At 36.1% G+C, this 18240-nt stretch overlaps 1 protein-coding gene across 1 annotated transcript in view; it reads left to right on the top strand.

Annotated features, from left to right (window-relative positions):
- Positions 1–269: 269 nt before the first annotated feature.
- Positions 270–18240, top strand: part of ANKRD13C (ankyrin repeat domain 13C) — an 82794-nt gene continuing 64823 nt past the window's right edge. The window contains exon 1 of the mRNA XM_007182917.2: positions 270–1049. Within this exon, the coding sequence (XP_007182979.1) occupies positions 605–1049 (445 nt within the window). The 5' untranslated portion in view covers positions 270–604. The remainder of the gene's footprint in view (positions 1050–18240) is intronic.

The following is an 18240-nucleotide window of genomic DNA, read 5'->3' as shown; positions in this document are numbered from 1 at the left end:
GCACTCCTGAGGGAGGCCCAGAGGTCGCAGGGTTTGTCATTGTTTATAACGTGCATCGAATATCTCAAACGCAGGCTAAGGTTTCAGACGGCCCACAAGAAGCGCGGCCATCAGGACGCTGGATCCCGGTCTTTTAGTTCAAAGACTACAGCTTGGGGCGGGAACCCGCTGCCTGGGAAGCGCCGACATTCGGCAACTCTGGGAACAGAACCTGCGAGGGAGGGAGCAGGCAGCTCACTTATCGCGGTGTTTCCTCCCTCGTCCCTCCCAGGGGAGCTCTCGCGAGAGAAGCCAGGGGAAGATGGCCGTGCTCTGTTTTTCGGTGTGAGGCAGTGGCGGCGGCTGCGGCGGTGGGGACGGGGATTCTGGTGTCGTGGGCACCTGAACTCTAGCTCCCCCCAGCGAGCGCGCGTCCCTTCGTGCCTAGGCGAGAGCCGGCTCTTCTTCCTCCGGGAGATGCGTTTGTCCCGGGCTCGGGGGCGCCCTGGGAGTTCATGCTGCGCTGGAGTATCCTGGCCACCGCTCTAATCGCCTTGTGCCGCCGCAGCGCAAGCTTCGTCGCCAGGGGTGAACCTCCTGGATCCCCTCTCTGCCCCTGGCGGCGATGACTGGGGAGAAGATCCGCTCATTGCGGAGGGACCACAAGCCCAGCAAAGAAGAGGGGGACCTGCTGGAGCCCGGGGATGAGGAAGCGGCGGCTGCCCTCGGCGGCACCTTTACCGGAGGCAGGATTGGCACAGGCAGCAGCAGCAAGGGCGGTAGAGCCTGTCATAAGATCTTCAGTAACCATCACCACCGGCTACAGCTGAAGACAGCTCCGGCCTCCTCCAATGCCCCCGGCGCCCCGGCCCTGCCGCTGCACAATTCCTCCGTGACTACCACCTCCCAGTCCCCGGCTCTTTTAGCGGGCACCAACCCCGTTGCTGTCGTCGCAGGTGGAGGCAGTTGCCCCGCACACTACCCGGTGCACGAGTGCGTCTTCAAGGGGGATGTGAGGAGACTGTCCTCTCTCATCCGCACGCACAATATCGGGCAGAAAGATAATCACGGTGAGGAGTGCTCGCCCCTGTCCACCTCTCCTTCCCAGAGCCTAGGTTGTGCCTCCCCAGGCCTCTGAAATCCTAACAGACCCTTCTTTCCTCTCTTTTGCCCACCATTCCAAGCCAAATGCCCGTAAATCTTGTAATAGCATGCCAGTGGTTTCGGGATTGGTTCTTGTGGGTGCGAAGGAATGTTCCTTCCTTGGCTACTTCAAACTCTTAGAAGCTGTTTTATGTTTGAGACAGGGCTTCAGTGTGTTGATTCTTGACCATAAGAAATTTTAGATTGCCTCTCATCCAACCTGGTCATCATCCATTGTTTACTGAACTATATCTTTTCTTCTTCAACCCCCCTACCCCCTTGGGATCTTGAATTTTGAACATATAAATTGCCCACCTCCCTTCATTGCCCAGGTACAAATCCCAACTTGACTGCAACTGGTTGTGATTTCTACGTGCCATCAGGTTGTCTGTTTCTTTTCTTTCTTTTTTCTTCTACTTTTAGGAAGCTTAGTTTGGTACAAAGTGTTTACATTTTGCAAATGCTTTGATTTCTGAAAGCCACAGTACAAATTTGTTGGCATTTGATACCTAGAGCATGTAAAGTGACTTCTGAGTGGCTAAGATTTTGTTGAAGTAGAGCTTAGAGTTTTTTGCTTGTTTTAGATGGATAATTGCTAATAGTAATGTTTTATCTTGATGATCTGTGACTAAAAATAGTACTATGATTTTTCAAAGGAACCTCATCATATCCTACATGACAACATATAGTGTCATTTGTTATTCAAGGACTGTATTTCTACTTTTTGCTTTAATTTATTAGATGAATTTTTTTCTGTTTCTTCTAAAAACATAATGTGACTGAGTTGACATTTAAGCCACAGTAAATTAATGAAAGCTATTGTCAACACTGATATTTTAAACATTTTATAGGCCATTTTAAACTGGGTAGTTGGCAAATATTGTTAATAGCTTGGCTTTTAACTGAACGTGAGTGTTGTATACATTCAGTTAGAACACACTCAACTCTGCTCAAAATAGTGTAACCCATTAATGAAATACTTGCCTGTGGAATAACCTCCCTTAATTCCATTGGACTCTAGGCTTCTTATGTACAATTAGGGCAAAAATTGAGATTAAAAAAAAAAAGTAAGATTTCTGTTGGTTGTATAATTCTCTAACAACTGCATTTGTATTCTGAATTTACAATATTGTAAGAATTACTACCTCTCATTTATCAAAAATCAAATCCCCCAGAGTGTTCCTAAAAGCTGCACCCAGTTTTTCATTCCTACATTTAATTTATTTAATTACTTTACTATTGTTGCAATGACATAATATTGTTCGTTGATGGTAATTATATTCTAACCCTTTGGGAAACAGTTTTTAGTGGGAGATCTGTTGTAGCTTTGGATTGTTTAGTTATTAGGACATTTTTCAGATTTGGTCTTCATAGTAGCTATATATATATATGGTTTATCTTATGGCCATTGCCTTTAAAATATAGAGTTCCATTACGTTGAAATGTACCTGAAAACAGATAAAACTTTGTTTTTGAGAGTTGATTCCCTTTGAAAGAAGAGAGAGGTGACTATGACTGACGAAGTATGATAGTATAGTATGTTAGAACTGATTTTCTTGATTGATCACAGAAGGTACTGAATTGCAGGATTATTGGGCTTGCATATCTGTCATCTAGCATTTACGAGTTGGTTTGTTAAAGTACCAATTCTGTTCAAAGTAATTAGAATCCTGAATACCCTTGAACTCTTCCTTAGCCCACTGAAATTCTCTTTCTAAGTCGTCTTGATATACTAAATGCTTGCATTGTACTTAGCTGCCCTTACATTGTTGATTTTATTTTATTGACGTATAGTTGACTTACAATGTTTCAGGTGTACAGCAAAGCGATTCAGTTTTTTATATATATGTATTTTAGATTTTTTTCAGATTCTTTTCCATTATAGGTTATTACAAGATATTGAGTATAGTTCCCTGTGCTATACAGTAGGTCCTTGTTGTTTATCTATTTTATATACGGTAGTGTGTATCTGTTAATCCCAAATTCCCAATTTATTACCCCCCCTTTCCCCTTTGGTAATCATAAATTTGTTTTTTATGTCTGTGAGTCTATTTCTGTTTTGTAAATAAGTTCATTTGTATCATTTTTTTAGATTCCACATATAAGTGATATCATAAGATATTTGTCTTTCTCTGATATACTTAGTCTGATAATCTAGGTCAATCCATATTGCTGCAAATGGCAATTATTTCATTCTTTTTTATGGCTGAGTAGTATTCCATTGTCTGTATATATCACATCTTCTTTATCCATTCATCTATTCATGGACATTTAAATTACTTCCATGTCTTGGCTATTGTAAATTGTGCTGCTGTGAACATTGGTGTGCATGTATCTTTTCGAATTAGAGTTTTCATCTTTTCTAGATATATGCCCAGGAGTGGAATTGATGGATCATATGGTAACTCTATCTTTAGTTTTTTAAGGAACCTCAGTACTGTTCTTAAAGGCTGTACCAGTTTACATTCTGTTACATTGTTGATATTTTTGATGAATGTAACCAGTGGTTCACATACCTGTGGAAAGTGTAATTGTTTTGCCTGCAATTTACATTCTCATCTCCTGCAGTGAAGACTCCTAAGGAAGAGTAGCTTCTATTTAACATGCTACTTCTTTAATCTTCTTTTCCCCTGTAGCTGCATAATTTCCCTGCTATATTACTTTTACTCATGAAATTTTACTAACCTGGATACTTTAGTCTTTTTAGATTATTTTTCATTTCAAATTACAAAAGATAAATGCATTTTGAGTCACCCAACAAAACAAGCTCTTTGTTATATTTGGATTGTTATAGCATGATGAGTACATAGCAGAATCATACACTCATACAGGTGCATAGCAGAGCCATACAATTATATCACATCATATGGCATAGTTAGTTTTATATTCACTAGATGTTCCTTCCATAATGTAATGATGATGATGATCATCATCACAGATACAGTTTATTAAATACATCAGCGCTATGCTAAGTGTTTACATACATTATTACATTTAATTCTCACAATTACCCTGCTATAAAGGGTAGCTTTATCCTTGTTTTAAAGGTGAGGAAAGTGAAACCTGGAGAGGCAAGGAAACTTTGCCAAAGTTGCATACTTAGTAAATAAGTTCCAAAGCTGGGAACTGAACTAACAGCAAGAACCCCAAAGCAGGGCTTCCCTGGTGGTGCAGTGGTTGAGAATCTGCCTGCCAGTGCAGGGGACACAGGTTCGAGCCCTGGTCTGGGAAGATCCCACGTGCCGCGGAGCAACTGGGCCCGTGAGCCACAACTACTGAGCCTGCGCATCTGGAGCCTGTGCTCCGCAGCAAGAGAGGCCGCGACAGTGAGAGGCCCGTGCACCGCGATGAAGAGTGGCTCCCGCTCGCAGAAACTAGAGAAAGCCCTCGCGCAGAAACGAAGACCCAACACAGCCAAAAAAAAAAAAATAATAATAATAGATAAATAAATAAAATTTATATTAAAAAAAAGAACTCCAAAGCACATGATCAGCCTGTTTGTAAATATTTATGTTGATCAGGATGCACTATTTTGCAAAGAAGTCAATTTTAATAATGTGTATGTGGCAATTTATGGCAAAGTTCTTTAATATATATTTCTCATTTAGTACTTGTAGAGAGAGAATGCCACTGAACAGCTCACAGAGATTTTCTGTAGAGCCCAAATCTCTCACTGTTGTTATGTTTCTTTTTATGTAATGGCACGGATAAATAGGCTACTTTGTCCACATGATAGCCGTTTAGGTATTTGACAAGCAAGAGCTATCATGTTCTCCTTATCTTCAGGTTAAACATTCCTAACTTCCGTATCCATTCTTCATATGACATGGTTTATAAAGTGCTAAGAATGGTCCCTGAAACACAGTAAATGCTATAGAAGTATATTAAAAAAGTAAGTGAAAATCTTAGTCATCTTCTTTTAGTGAAACTCTGGTTTGTTAGTTCTTTCCTTTGAGGATGGTGCCCAGAACTAGCCTTAGTGTTGAAGCTATAGTAGCCTCATCAGCAAAGACAAAGAGACTATATTTATTGCTCTAAGCAATACACATTTAGTAATGTAGATTAGTAAAGAGCATACATTAAATAATATAGTACAAGAGTATGTGGATTTTTTAATACTGTATTCTCAAGTAAGTGGCTGTCTTTCCATTCTGTCCTTTCTTGTGCTTATTTTTTTTAATGAAAGCTTTATTTATTTATTTATTTATTTTTGGCTGTGTTGGGTCTTCGTTTCTGTGCGAGGACTTTGTCTAGTTGCGGCGAGCTGGGGCCACTCTTCATCGCGGTGCGCGGGCCTCTCACTATCGCGGCCTCTCTTGCTGCGGAGCACAGGCTCCAGACGCGCAGGCTCAGTAGTTGTGGCTCACGGGCCCAGTTGCTCCGCGGCATGTGGGATCTTCCCAGACCAGGGCTCGAACCCGCGTCCCCTGCATTGGCAGGCAGATTCTCAACCACTGCGCCACCAGGGAAGCCCTTATTTTTTTTCTTTAACCTCAAAACAGGACTTTACATTTATTAATTTTTATCTTGTTAGGCTTGATCCTTTATTCTACCTACCTGGAAAGCTTATTGAATCCTAATTTGGTCACTATTTAGCTCACTATTCATTAGCTCTTTCAGTTTGCAGTGATCTCTGAATTGAAAAACTTAATTGAGTAGGAGCAAGGATAGAGCCTTTTCTTTTATGGAAAAATGTTAGTTGAGTTTGAATTGCTTTTTCTAAGCCATCAATTATATTGAGGAATATTGTATTTGGATCCAAACATATCTCTTGAAATATAAGTTAAATATAGTAACAGCCATAATATCATATATATACTGTGTTCAAATATGCCAATGATTTTGACACATGGTATATTTAATAACAGCTCTTCTCGGGTGGGGAAAAAGATACATTAAGTGTACAAAAATTACTTAAACCTTATATCATTAGTATATCTTTAGTTATATACCCCCCCTTTTTTTTAGTATAGGATTAAAGTTTAAGTTTAAGCTTTTTTTCACATTGAGTGTGAAGATTTTTCTGAATCCTTTTTTGCCATTGGTAGTTAAACAAAGCATCATGGTAACATACTATTTTTTTTAATAGTTGATGCTAATGATTTTTATTTCTTCCCCTTTAGAATTGAGAATGCTTATGAAGTTTATAGAAGACTTTCTTGATTTTGACTGCATCCTATTTGTTAAACTTGTACTTTTGTTTTTTCCCTTAATTGAGTCAAATATCTTTGTAAGTTAAGCACCTTATCTTGGACATTAGTCAGAAGCTTTTAGGGGCCAGAGTGACAAAAGTCCTTGATATATGAATTGCTCAAACCAGCCTTTCCTAGATGTGAAAAATTTCTGATCTATTCTGAGAGGTTTGGCAGTTTCTACTGCCTTTAATTACATCGTCTGGCATGTGACAAGCCATCTTCTCTATACACAGTTAATTTTCATTTTTACTGAATTGTAGTGTAATCTTCTTGAAGCTATTTTACATAGTGATTAGAGATTTCAAATTTAAGATAAAAGTCAGTTTGAGAATATTCCTGCCAATGCAGGTAACTCAGTGAAGTGATAAAGAAATGGCTAACTTGTGTCTGGTGGCTGACAGATTTCTTCAGACAGAGATTTCAAAACATCTTACATTCAGAAAATTTAAAAATGTACATTTGAGAATGGAGGCAATAGGAAATCTTTTTGGTGCCCATACAATATGTTTATTTTGGCTTATTCTATATGAATTGATCTTTCTTTTGATATCCTTTTCTCTGCTTCATTTTTGGCATTAACATTCATGATGGGTGATACAAGAGAATAAAGCACAATATGTCTGTTTGAGAAAAGGCGACTATGAAGGTAAACTTTGCATGGAAAAAAAAATCTTGAAGTCTCAAGTGAACAATTTTAGTCAAGAGGCACATCTTTAAAAGAACACTAGTAGTTTTGTATCTGTCCTCGTGTTTTGTAGTCTTCTCTGAATTTTGTTTTTGGAAGGCATACGTCATTTTCCCTTAGAAAAAAAGTGGTTTCTGGAGGCCCAAGATAATCCATTAAAGTTTTATGCACTGTCACTGGGTATGAGGGTGATTTGGCTGTGAAATCTGTCACTCCACTGATCTGTGGGGTTGATTCAGTTGATCTTCATGACTGTATGAACCTTCTTCCTTTCACCTTTTCCTGCATGTGCATCTCCAACAGAATAGGACGGTCCTGGGGTTAAATGACTGTTTCCTGATGCCATCATCATTAGCACTGTAGAACGTGAACTGCTACTTGAAATTGTGATATGAACACATCTGCAGAGCTACCTCTGGAGAGCTACCTTCATTGAACCACAGTAGAAGTAGGAAGTCTGACCTTCAAACTTTGGCAAAAAAGGAAGCAGAAATGAGCAATTACTGATGATATTGTGTCCTGGGCATCAGCAATGAGGCAGGAGAATTCTGGAGGACTTATTGGAGAACTGAATATGTCTGTCCCAAGTTAATGGCATTCATAAGTCATAGAAATCTAAATGAAGAGTACAGGTAATTGTCAGGATGCTTTGTGTTCTAGAAAATGAGTGTAGATTCTAAAAATTGGATAGGGGCTGGAAAGACAAACAGTATATTCCTGTTCGTTACCATTTATTTCACTGGGGAGAGGTAGAAAATCAGTTTTAGAGCAAGACAGAAGCGTGTCAAATGAGGGTAGGAAAAAGGGAAAAGGTCTCTTTTCTAACTGTTTAAAGATTATGAATGGTGTTAGTTATCAGGATATGTGAGGTTTAACTGTGTGGTTGCATTTCATCTGTTCTTAAGCCTGTTAGTCTTCTTGATATCCCAAAGATCATCTGTAAAACTAGAAGGCTTTTTCTATATATGGAATCAGATCTGAGTTTGAGACCATGCTTCTCTACAAACTGGTTTTTATGTAATTATACTATTTATTTAACTGCTGAAATAAGTCGATATAATAGTATCTATCTCTTGGGGCATTATAGTCTTAAATGGGAGACCACACTTGAAAATATTTTAATGATGAAGGCTCATATCATAGTAATATTAATATCAATATCTTGCTCTACTTTTGCTGTGACGTACCTTTCAGCAGAGGACATTCTAGTTTTTGAGGTTTAGTTAGGACTTCATTCAATTGAGGTTTTATCTGATTCTTGAATTTATACTGCCTATCAGTTTGCTAAAAGGTTTATTTGACTCTCCTGTCAGTCATCTTTTGTCTACTACTGGTGTAACTGGGTTCAGTGCATTTGGATTCTTGGCTGTAGATATTGTCAGGTGTGTTGATTTATCCTGTCTTAATCAGCACTGTGCTGACTTCTATAAAGCCACCTGGGCTGTGTTGCATATCCTCTTGGATATTGGTTGGCTTTCATAGAGAATCATGTGGAGACCTGCATTGTCCTGAGGTAAAATGCTTTTTGGAGAGTAAAAACAGATTTTAACACTATTCTAATGGTTCTTCATAGTTTTTTTCCCCCTTTTTTTGTTCATTCATTCCTTCACTTAACAGATATATACTGAACTCCCGATATGTGATAAACAGTGTTTTAGGTGCTGGGGTTACAGCAGTGAACAAAATGAACAAAGTCGTCCCTGCTGTCAGGGAGCTTACATTCTAATGGGGGAAGATAAATAGTAAACGAACTAATAAAAATATGGTAAAGAGAATATGGCAGAAAAGAGTTTTAGGCAGAGAATTGCAAACACAAAGGTACCATGTTCAAAGAATAGGAAAAAGACCAGTGTGTCTGGAACAAGGCAGAGAGTGGTAGGAGATGGGAGATTTTGAGACCGGGGTGTATACATGTAGAACTTTTGTAGACCATTGTTAAGGATTTTGGCTTTTACTTTGCGTAACACAGGAAGCAATTTGAGGGTTTTGAGTAGCCAGGTAACATGATCTGATTTTAAAAGGCTCTTTCTGGCTGCTATATGAGGCAGAAAAGAAACTTGAGCGAGGGAGGCATGGGTCAATTTAACATGCTATTATAATGAGTGGGGGTAACTGGAAATAATGAGAAGGTAGAGCTGGTTAGGAGTCGATGATAGATTGAAAGTAATATGTGTGTGAGTTTTAGTACTATAGTACCATTTATGAGAGAAAGCACAAAAATTCTCCCTTTTTATTGCTTGCTTGGATGAGACTTGGGTGGAAGATGTCTGTGGAAGCTGGAGCTGTGTTGGTTCTAGGACTTGTAATTTCCTGCTTTGCTCCCTCGTTAGGGGGCACATGAAGTCAAAACTATTTTTGTAATAACCCAAAGTCATTGTTTGCCTTTTTCACAGCGCTGACATTTTCACTGATGGTACAAAAGCAGTGGTGGGTAAAATTGTTGGAACATTAGCATGAATCAAGGCACCAAACTGCTAGTAGTCATTGTATTATTCACTGCCGTGTACTTGAAGTAGGAAAAAAAAAAGCCAATTTCACAACGTCTTTGATGAAGGTGTAGAAATTGTTAATTTTAAAGTCAATCTTGGGTACATACTTTTTATATTCTTTGTGACATAATGTGAATTATGCATAATGCTTTTCTGCTGCATACTGAAGAGAAAAAAAGGGAGAACATTTGTGCAGTTGAGTTGTAAGCCAAACTAGCTGCTTTTGTCATGGAACACCATTTTTATTTGAAAGAACAGCTTACGCACAAACTATGGTTATCACAATTTGGATATTTGGCATACATTTTCTGGAAATTGGATGACGTGAACGTGTGACCTCAAGGAAAACAATTGACAGTATTTGTTGCCAATTAAAAAATTCAAGCTTTGAAATGAAATTTAGAATTTGGAAAACTTGTCTCTGTCACTGTAAGCTTGACAGCTTCCTAGTATTTAAAGACTGTTCTGGTCAGATTGGTGATATTACTAAATGTGATTTAAAAATTTTTGTATAGTGAAATGTGTTGACATTTGGAAGATCTGCATAACTCAGTAAATCAGTATTTTTTAGACTGATCAATGCCTGATGTTACAAAACCATGCATCAGTAAAAGATCCATTCAAAGTGCAAGAGAAACCAATGAATTTCAGTGTACCACAGTACAAAAAATTTATTGATACTGTTTGAGATCTCACGTGGCAACAAACCTTAAAGAAATAACCACTTACTAAGTTTTGGTGTAGTATCAAAGAATACCCCCAATTATTTGAAAAGACTGTTAAAATACTCCTTTTTTTTTTAAGTGCATATCGTCTGAATCTGGATTTTCTTCATATACGTCACAACAACATTTACACCTGATTGAATGCAGAACCAGTTATAAAAACCCAGCTGTCTTCTATTAGGCCAGACATTAAATTAAATTTGTTTTTATTTTTAATTAAAGAATTTAAAATAGTACCACTTGTCATTCTTTTTGTTTTGTTTTGGAAAATTGCAATTTTTTTCATGAAAAAATTATATTAACATATAATGGTTTTATTTTAATTTTAAAATTAATAAGGAAAATTTTAAAACAATTTTAATTTCTAACGTGGTAAATATCAATAGATTTATTCATATAAGAGATTTTTGGGATCTTCAGTAATTCTTAAGAGTATAATGGGGTCTTGAAGCCAGAAAGTTTGAAGTCTGTTGGTATAGTAAAAAGAATACTGATTTTAGAGTCATGACTCCCACAATTTCTGGATATGTAATTTTAGGAAATTACTTAACCATTTTTAGATGTATTTTTCTTGTGAGATGTGAAATAAGAATAATGTTTGTCTCACAGGGTTAGGGAGCAAATTAAATAAGATACCTAAAGTATACAGCATAGTGCTGGGCACATAGTATATAATATATGCCCTGTAAATGCCAGCCATTTGGTTGATAATTTGCATACTTTAAGACTATAGTGGTCTTAATATTACTGGAATGTTTTTTACTCATTTAACAAAACAGAGTTCAGTTTTGTTTACCAAGTTAGAACCAAGGCATCCAATTTCAGATTTAAAAGTATATTTTGAAAAGTTAACGGAGAAAGTTATTTTAAGCTTTTAGTGTCCTTTGTGTAACAAATTAGTTTAAGCAGTAGGTTGAGGACTTAAAACTGAGGGGATAGTAGGTGAAGGGTAAAGCTAGGATACTTGAGCACTTAGTTTCATGATACATTTAGTCAGTAAAGTAAATGTGGTATTGGGTAGATAATAATGTTGATGAAGATTATTTTGCATTTAAAATATTGAAATCATAGCATGACATTTGGCATCCTTGATTGCAAGTAGTATGTGTTTCTGATTATGTTCTTACCTTAAAGTGAGAGGAACTGGATTGTTGAACTCAAAATCATTTCTAGTTCATAAATCTTTTGAAATCATGATTAATTTGGACTTGTAATGAGAAGTTTCATTTGTAACTTAAGTAGATGCTGAGGCTTTTACCTTTTCATCTATATGTTCTTGGAGGGTTTAAGAAAACAAAGAGTACTTATCTAGGTGCATAAATGCCTTGATTTCTTCACCTGTATGCTCTGTCTAGACTGTGGTAGGTTCTCCTTAATTTGTGTAATTTTTTGAATAGTTACTATGTTCACATGCCACAAAAGTATAAAAAGATATAAAAGGATATGATGTAAAAACAAAATTTCTCTCCCACCCGTCTTTATCCACCCAGTTATCCTCTTTGGCAGCAGCTAGTGTTATCAGTTCCTTGTTTTCTTTTTCTGCTACCATTTAGAACATGGTACTTTTTTTTTCTCCTGAAAGATAGGGAAGTGAAGAAAGAACTATTACAACCTTTCCTACTATTAGGACAAAAATGGATATTCAGAAATTTGTATGTTTGATTTTAAATGTCTTTCTTTTTTCTTATTTTTAAATTTATATCTCCAGCCTTGACTTCTCCTTGGAGTTCCAGATTTTGTAATTATCTCCACTTGGGAATCTCAGAGATATTTCAAAATTTATTTGTCCAAAATGGAGTTATCATTTTCCACTTCCCACCTGGCCATCTAGTAAATCACATCATTTAGCTATCCAGTTCTCAAGCGTCAGTCACTGGGATCATTCTTTGTCTTACCCCCTCTTTTTACCCATACATGTCTAATTAACAGGTTATTTTGAATCAGTCTACTTTTTGTCTCCACTGCTACCACTTTGAGACCAACCAATTTTTATTATCTTTTCCCTGGAATACTACCCCAGACTCATAACTAGTTTCCCTATGTCCCCTTCCATTCCATTCTCTGTATGTTAAGAATAGTGATCTTAAAATGTAATTTGTATCATGTCATGTCCCTGCTCAAGGTCCTTTAATGCCTTCTCCACTTAAAAGTAAGTTCATATTTTTTACCATATGTTATAGAACCCTGCATGATCTAGCCCTTTCTTACTTCTCTGATATAATCTTGTACCAATCCCTCCTTTTTTTCTATGTCTGGCCATACTTATTTTCTTTCAGTTCCTTGAACATGCCAGGTTATTTCTGGCCTCTGTCTGGAAATTCTCATTCTTTGATTTCATAGTTCTTACTTAGCTTTTAGATCTCATTTTAAACATTATCTCTTTAGAGAGATTTTCCTGACTTAAATATCAAAAAATGTGTCTGTCCTTACTATTTTCAGTCTTAGCTTTTTATTTTTCTCAACACTTACAATCTATTTTGTTTCATTTTATATTTCTTTTTCTTTTATGAATATAAACTCCATGAGGGCAAGAATTATTTCTAGCTTATTAATGGTTGAATCTCTAGTGTCTAGCACTATGCCCAGGACATAGTGATCCTCAGTAAAAATTTATTGAATGGAAATGAATGGATTTTCCTTCTGGGTAAAATGTTGGAGAAATAACAGAACCTATGAACTCCTTCTAACTTTGTATTAAAATACAATGATGACTCTAGAATCAAGTAAACTAGATAATGAGAGAAATTTTCAATAATAGTAATGCAGTGTGATTACATATAGAAATTATATTGATGAATGACAGGTGTTCTATCCTGTCACCTGTAATGTGACATGAAACCCTTAGTGATTAGAGCATTGGTCTACAAACATTTCATTAAAGGGCAAGATAGTGAATATTATAGGCTTGCAGGTCATACCATTTGTTGCATGAAAGTAGCCATAGACAGTTCATAAACAATCAGCATGTGGCTGTGTTCCAGTAAAACTTTATGTCATGTCCCTGAATTAGAGGATGAAGAAGTTTCTAATATGGGAAACAGATGGCAGGAGCAAGTTTGTGCCCAACAGCAAGCTTACCCCTTCTTCTTGCCTTCATTTATTGTTATCATTAAGACTTATAACAGTAGAAAAAAAATAAAACTTTTTCTGGTACCTTATTTTGAATAGAGAAATTCACACTAAAGAAGCAAGTGGGCAAGAAAGCTTATTTTAGTTGAGAGCTAGACTAACCTTGGTGATGGTTGTTAAGGAACAATAAATCCAGTAAAAAGGCCTTTTTAAGGAAGACTTTTTCTTTTAAAATTATTAGGAGAGTGAATACATTTTTACTTATCGGCCACTTATCTCTTATTTATCTTTAAACAGCTTTATTCTGATATAATTCCTATAGCATACAATTGAACCATTTAAAGTGTACAATGAAATGGTTTTTGGTATATTCAAAGTTGTGCAACCATTACCACAATCACTTTGAGAACATTTTTATCACCTTAAAAAGAAATGTATTTTTTTATCTTTCACTGCCCCCCACTCCATTTCCTCCAGCCCTAGACAATCTCTAATCTACTTTCTGTCTCTTTAGATTTTATTATTCTAGACACTTCATGTAAATGGAAATCACACCATCTGTGGTCTTTCACTTAGCACATTGTTTTTTAAGGTTCATTCGTGTTGTAGCATGTATCAGTACTTCATTCCTTTTTATTGCCGATTAAGATTACATTGTATGGATGTACCTCATTTTGTTTGCACATTCATCAATTAATGGACATCTGAGTTGTTTCTACTTTTTGGCTATTATGAGTAATGCTGCTATGAACACTTGTATATAAGTTTTTGTGTGGACATGTTTTCATTTTCTTGGGTATATATCTTTTGCTAGGTCATGTGATAAGTCTGTGTTTCCCATTTCGAGGAACTACCAAACTGTTTTGCCAAGTGGTTGCACTATTTTACTGGCCCAACAGCAGTGTTTGAGGATTTCAGTTTTTCCTCCTTGCCAACACTTGTTATAGCCATCCTAGTGAGCATAAAGTTGTATCTCCTTATGGTTTTGATTTGTATTTTCTTAATGGCTAATGATGTTGAGCATCTTTCCATGTGCTTTATGGCCATTTGTATATCTTCTTTGGAGAAATGGCTATTTATATATTCCCATTTTTAAATTGGGTTGTCTTTTTATTATTTAGTTGTAAGAGTTTATTTAGAGTATTAGAGTCTCATAGGAAAGTGCTTAAATATCAGCTTGTTCTTTCAGCTTCAGAGTTTAGAGGAGTTTCTGCTATTTGTTCTCTTGAATGTTGAGAGGATAGTGAGGGCAATATACTTGTCCTTTCCCATATTAGATCTGAATAAATCATTTCAGGATGGATGAGCAGAAAAAAAAAATCCATTTGAGAGTCTTTGGAAAACAGTTATTATAAAAGAAGCATCATTATAAGTATCCTGAAGATACTGTTAGGAATACTATAAGAAATAGAAGAAAAGTTTAGAAAATAATTGCCTTGTTTTTCAGTAACACATAAAGCAGTTTGTTTCTCTAAAACTGTTAAATCATGATGTGAAGAAAACAGTCCAAATTATGAAGATACTATGGAAATTTAAAAAAATATAGTCACTGCATTAAAATGATCTAAATTGAGTACAGTAAATAAAGTCTTGACAGTAAAGAAAATTGAATGAGTGGTGTACAAAAATAATTTGAAAACAAAGACTGTAGAGGAAAAGGAGACAGATTAAAAGAATGAAGGACAAGTTACAAATATGGGCTATACATGTGTAGATTTTATTCTATGAATAATATGAATTTCCAGAGAATAAAACAGAAGAAATGGATCAGAGGCAATACCCAAAGCTATAAATAAAGAAGAAAACATTTTTTTAATCTAAACTTTGTTCTGATTCCAAAGTTAGAGCTCATAATTTGTTCCAGGGAAAATTAATGAAAAGAGATCTGCATATCTTCATGCTATTTTTTTTTTTTTAATTGCCCGAGCAGCATGGCTTGTGGGATCTTAGTTCCTCCGACCAGGGATTGAACCCGGGTCCTCGGCAGTGAAAGTGCAGGGTCCTAACCACTGGACTGCCAGGGAATTCCCTCTTGGTGCTATTTTAAAATCGAATGAATCCTACATATATACAAGTAAAAAGCACAGATTACTATAATATTGAACTAAAATGTATATCAGTTTGGCCTCAGACCTCGCCAATGTTAGAACATACTTGATACACCATCTGCCAACTGTAGAATTCTTTCTAGCCAAGTATTCATTTGTGAAAGCAATAGTAACATTCTAGAAAATAGACCAGCCATCATGATATCATTCCTGAAAAATATTATTCAAAGAAGTATCTCAGATTAGAAGGGTTAAATGACTAACCCAAGAAAGGAGACCTGTGTCTGAAAAGGACTGATAATGAATTTTAAACCAGTTAAATATACCATAGATAAGTCTAATAATTAAAGCAAATATGATTATAATCCTGAGAGCAAATTTCCAAACCCCCCCCCCAAAAACACTTTTGCTTCAAATTTTGAGAGACATGTAATCTATAATGGGTAAGGAAATGGTTTATAACCACTGATTAAATTACTGAAACAAAAATGGAGCTAGAGGAGACATAAAAGTACTGAACTCTTTACAGTTGCATCAAAAAGAATAAAATACCTAGGAATAAACATACTTAAAGAGGTTAAAGACCTGTACTAGGAAAACTATAAGACACTTGATGAAAGAAATTGAAGATGACACAAACAGATGGAAAGATATACCATGTTCATGAATTGGAAGAATTAATATTGCTGAAATGGCTATACCACCCAAAGCAGTCTACAGACTCAGTGCAATCCCTATCAAAATACCAAGGGCATTTTTCACAGAGCTAGAATGAATAATTCTAAAATTTGTATGGAAACACAGAAGACCCCGATTAGCAAAGGCAATCTTGAGAAAGAAGAACAGAGCTGGAGGGATCATGCTCTCTGACTTCAGACTGTACTACAAAGCTACAGTAACCAAAACAGTATGGTACTGGCACAAATACAGACACATAGATCAGAGGAAGAGAATAGAGGGCCCAGAAATAAACCCACCAACATATGGTCAATTAATCTATGACTTTGTCATAGGAGGCAAGAATGTACAGTGGAGAAAAGACAGTCTCTTTAATAAGTGATGCTGGGAAAACTGGACAGCTACATGCCAAAGAATGAAATTAGAACATTCTCTAACACCATATACAAAAATAAACTCAAAATGGATTAAAGACATAAATGTAAGACCAGAAATCATAAAGCTTCTGAGAAGAACACATAGGCAAAACACTCCTTGACGTAAATAGTAGCAAAATTTTTTTGGATCTGTCTCCTAAAGCAAAGGAAAAAAAAGCAAAAATAAACAGGACCTAATTAAACCTGAAAGCATTTGCATAGCAAAGGAAACCATTGACAAAATGAAACAGCAACCTATGGAATGGGAGAAAATATTTGTAAATGATCTGACCAACAAGGGGTTAATATCCAAAATATATAAACAACTCATATAACTCAACATCAAAAAAATAACCCAATTGAAAAATGAGACAAGATCTGAATAGACAGTTTTCCAAAGAAGACATACAGATTGTTAACAGGCACATGAAAAGATATTCAACATTGTTTAATTATCAGATAAATGCAAATTAAAATCACAGTGAGATATCACCTCACACCTGTCAGAATGGCTATCATCAAAAGGAACACAAATAATAAAACAACTATACTCCAATAAAAATTAATTAGAAAAACCACAAATAACAAATGTTTACGAGGATATGGAGAAAAGGGAACCCTAGTACACAGTTGGTAGGAATGCAAATTGGTGCAGCCACCATGGAAAACAGTATGGAGGTTTCTCAAAAAACTAAAAATAGAACTACCATATGACCCAGCAATTCCGCTCTTGGGTATTTATCTGAAAAAAGCTGAAAACACTAATTCAAAAAGATACATGCACCCCAATGTTCATAGCAACATTCTTTACAATTGCCAAGATATGGAAGTGACCTAAGTGTCCATCAATAGATGAATGGATAAAGAAGATGTGGTTTATATACAATGGAGTAGTACTCAGCCATAAAAAATGGAAATTTGCCATTTGTAACAACATTGATGAACTTGGAGGGTATTATGCTAAGTGAAATAAGTCAGACAGAGAAAGACAAATACTATATGATATTACTTATATGTGGAATATAAAAACTAAAATAGACTAGTGAATATAACAAAAAAGAAACAGTCACAGATATACAGAAGAGTCACAGATGTAGATATGGGGAGAGGGAAAGGGGGACAAGAAGAGGGTAGTGGATTAAGAGGTACAGACTACCATATATTAAATAGGCTATAAGGATAATAATACAGGGAATATAGCCAATACTTTTTAATAACTATAAATGGAATATAACCTTTAAAATTGTGAATCATTGTGTTATATACCAACTATACCTCAGTAAAAAAGAAAAAGTACAGACCTCTTCATTTGTTGTAATGGGAATCAAAAGTATAGTTTACTTTTTTACTTTGAGTGTTAGATAAGTATGAGTTTAAAAATGTGTTCTAAAAAGTGTTAGTTTGCTATAAATAGAATTAAAAATCTATCTATAATCTGTTATTGCGGAAGATGAATTTTGAAAGTCCAAATTAAAAAAAAAAAGTAGAAAAGCAAAGCCACAAGACTTAAAAAACAGAAGTCTCCAAAAGTATGATTGTGTCAAATAAAGCTTTATATTCCCATATTGTGTTAGTAATGATTCTTGGATTTACAAGTGATAGAAACTCATTGCAAACTAGCTTAAGCCCCGAAGTATTTATTGATTCATATAACTGAAAATGATAGGGTAGGAGACAATAGTGACATGATTGTATCCAGATTTCCTGCAGTATTATCAGGACTTTTGTTGGCGGCGGGGCGGGTGTTGTACAATATGTTAGATCTGGTGTTATGTAGAACTTAATTCTTCCCTCTTGCAGTTGGGCTTTCTTC

Source organism: Balaenoptera acutorostrata, chromosome 1 (genome assembly GCF_949987535.1).
Source record: "Balaenoptera acutorostrata chromosome 1, mBalAcu1.1, whole genome shotgun sequence".
In the NCBI taxonomy this organism is placed as follows: Eukaryota; Metazoa; Chordata; class Mammalia; order Artiodactyla; family Balaenopteridae; genus Balaenoptera; species Balaenoptera acutorostrata.
The sequence above is the reverse complement of the archived record's forward strand: the minus strand, read 5'-3'. Positions and strand labels throughout refer to the sequence as shown.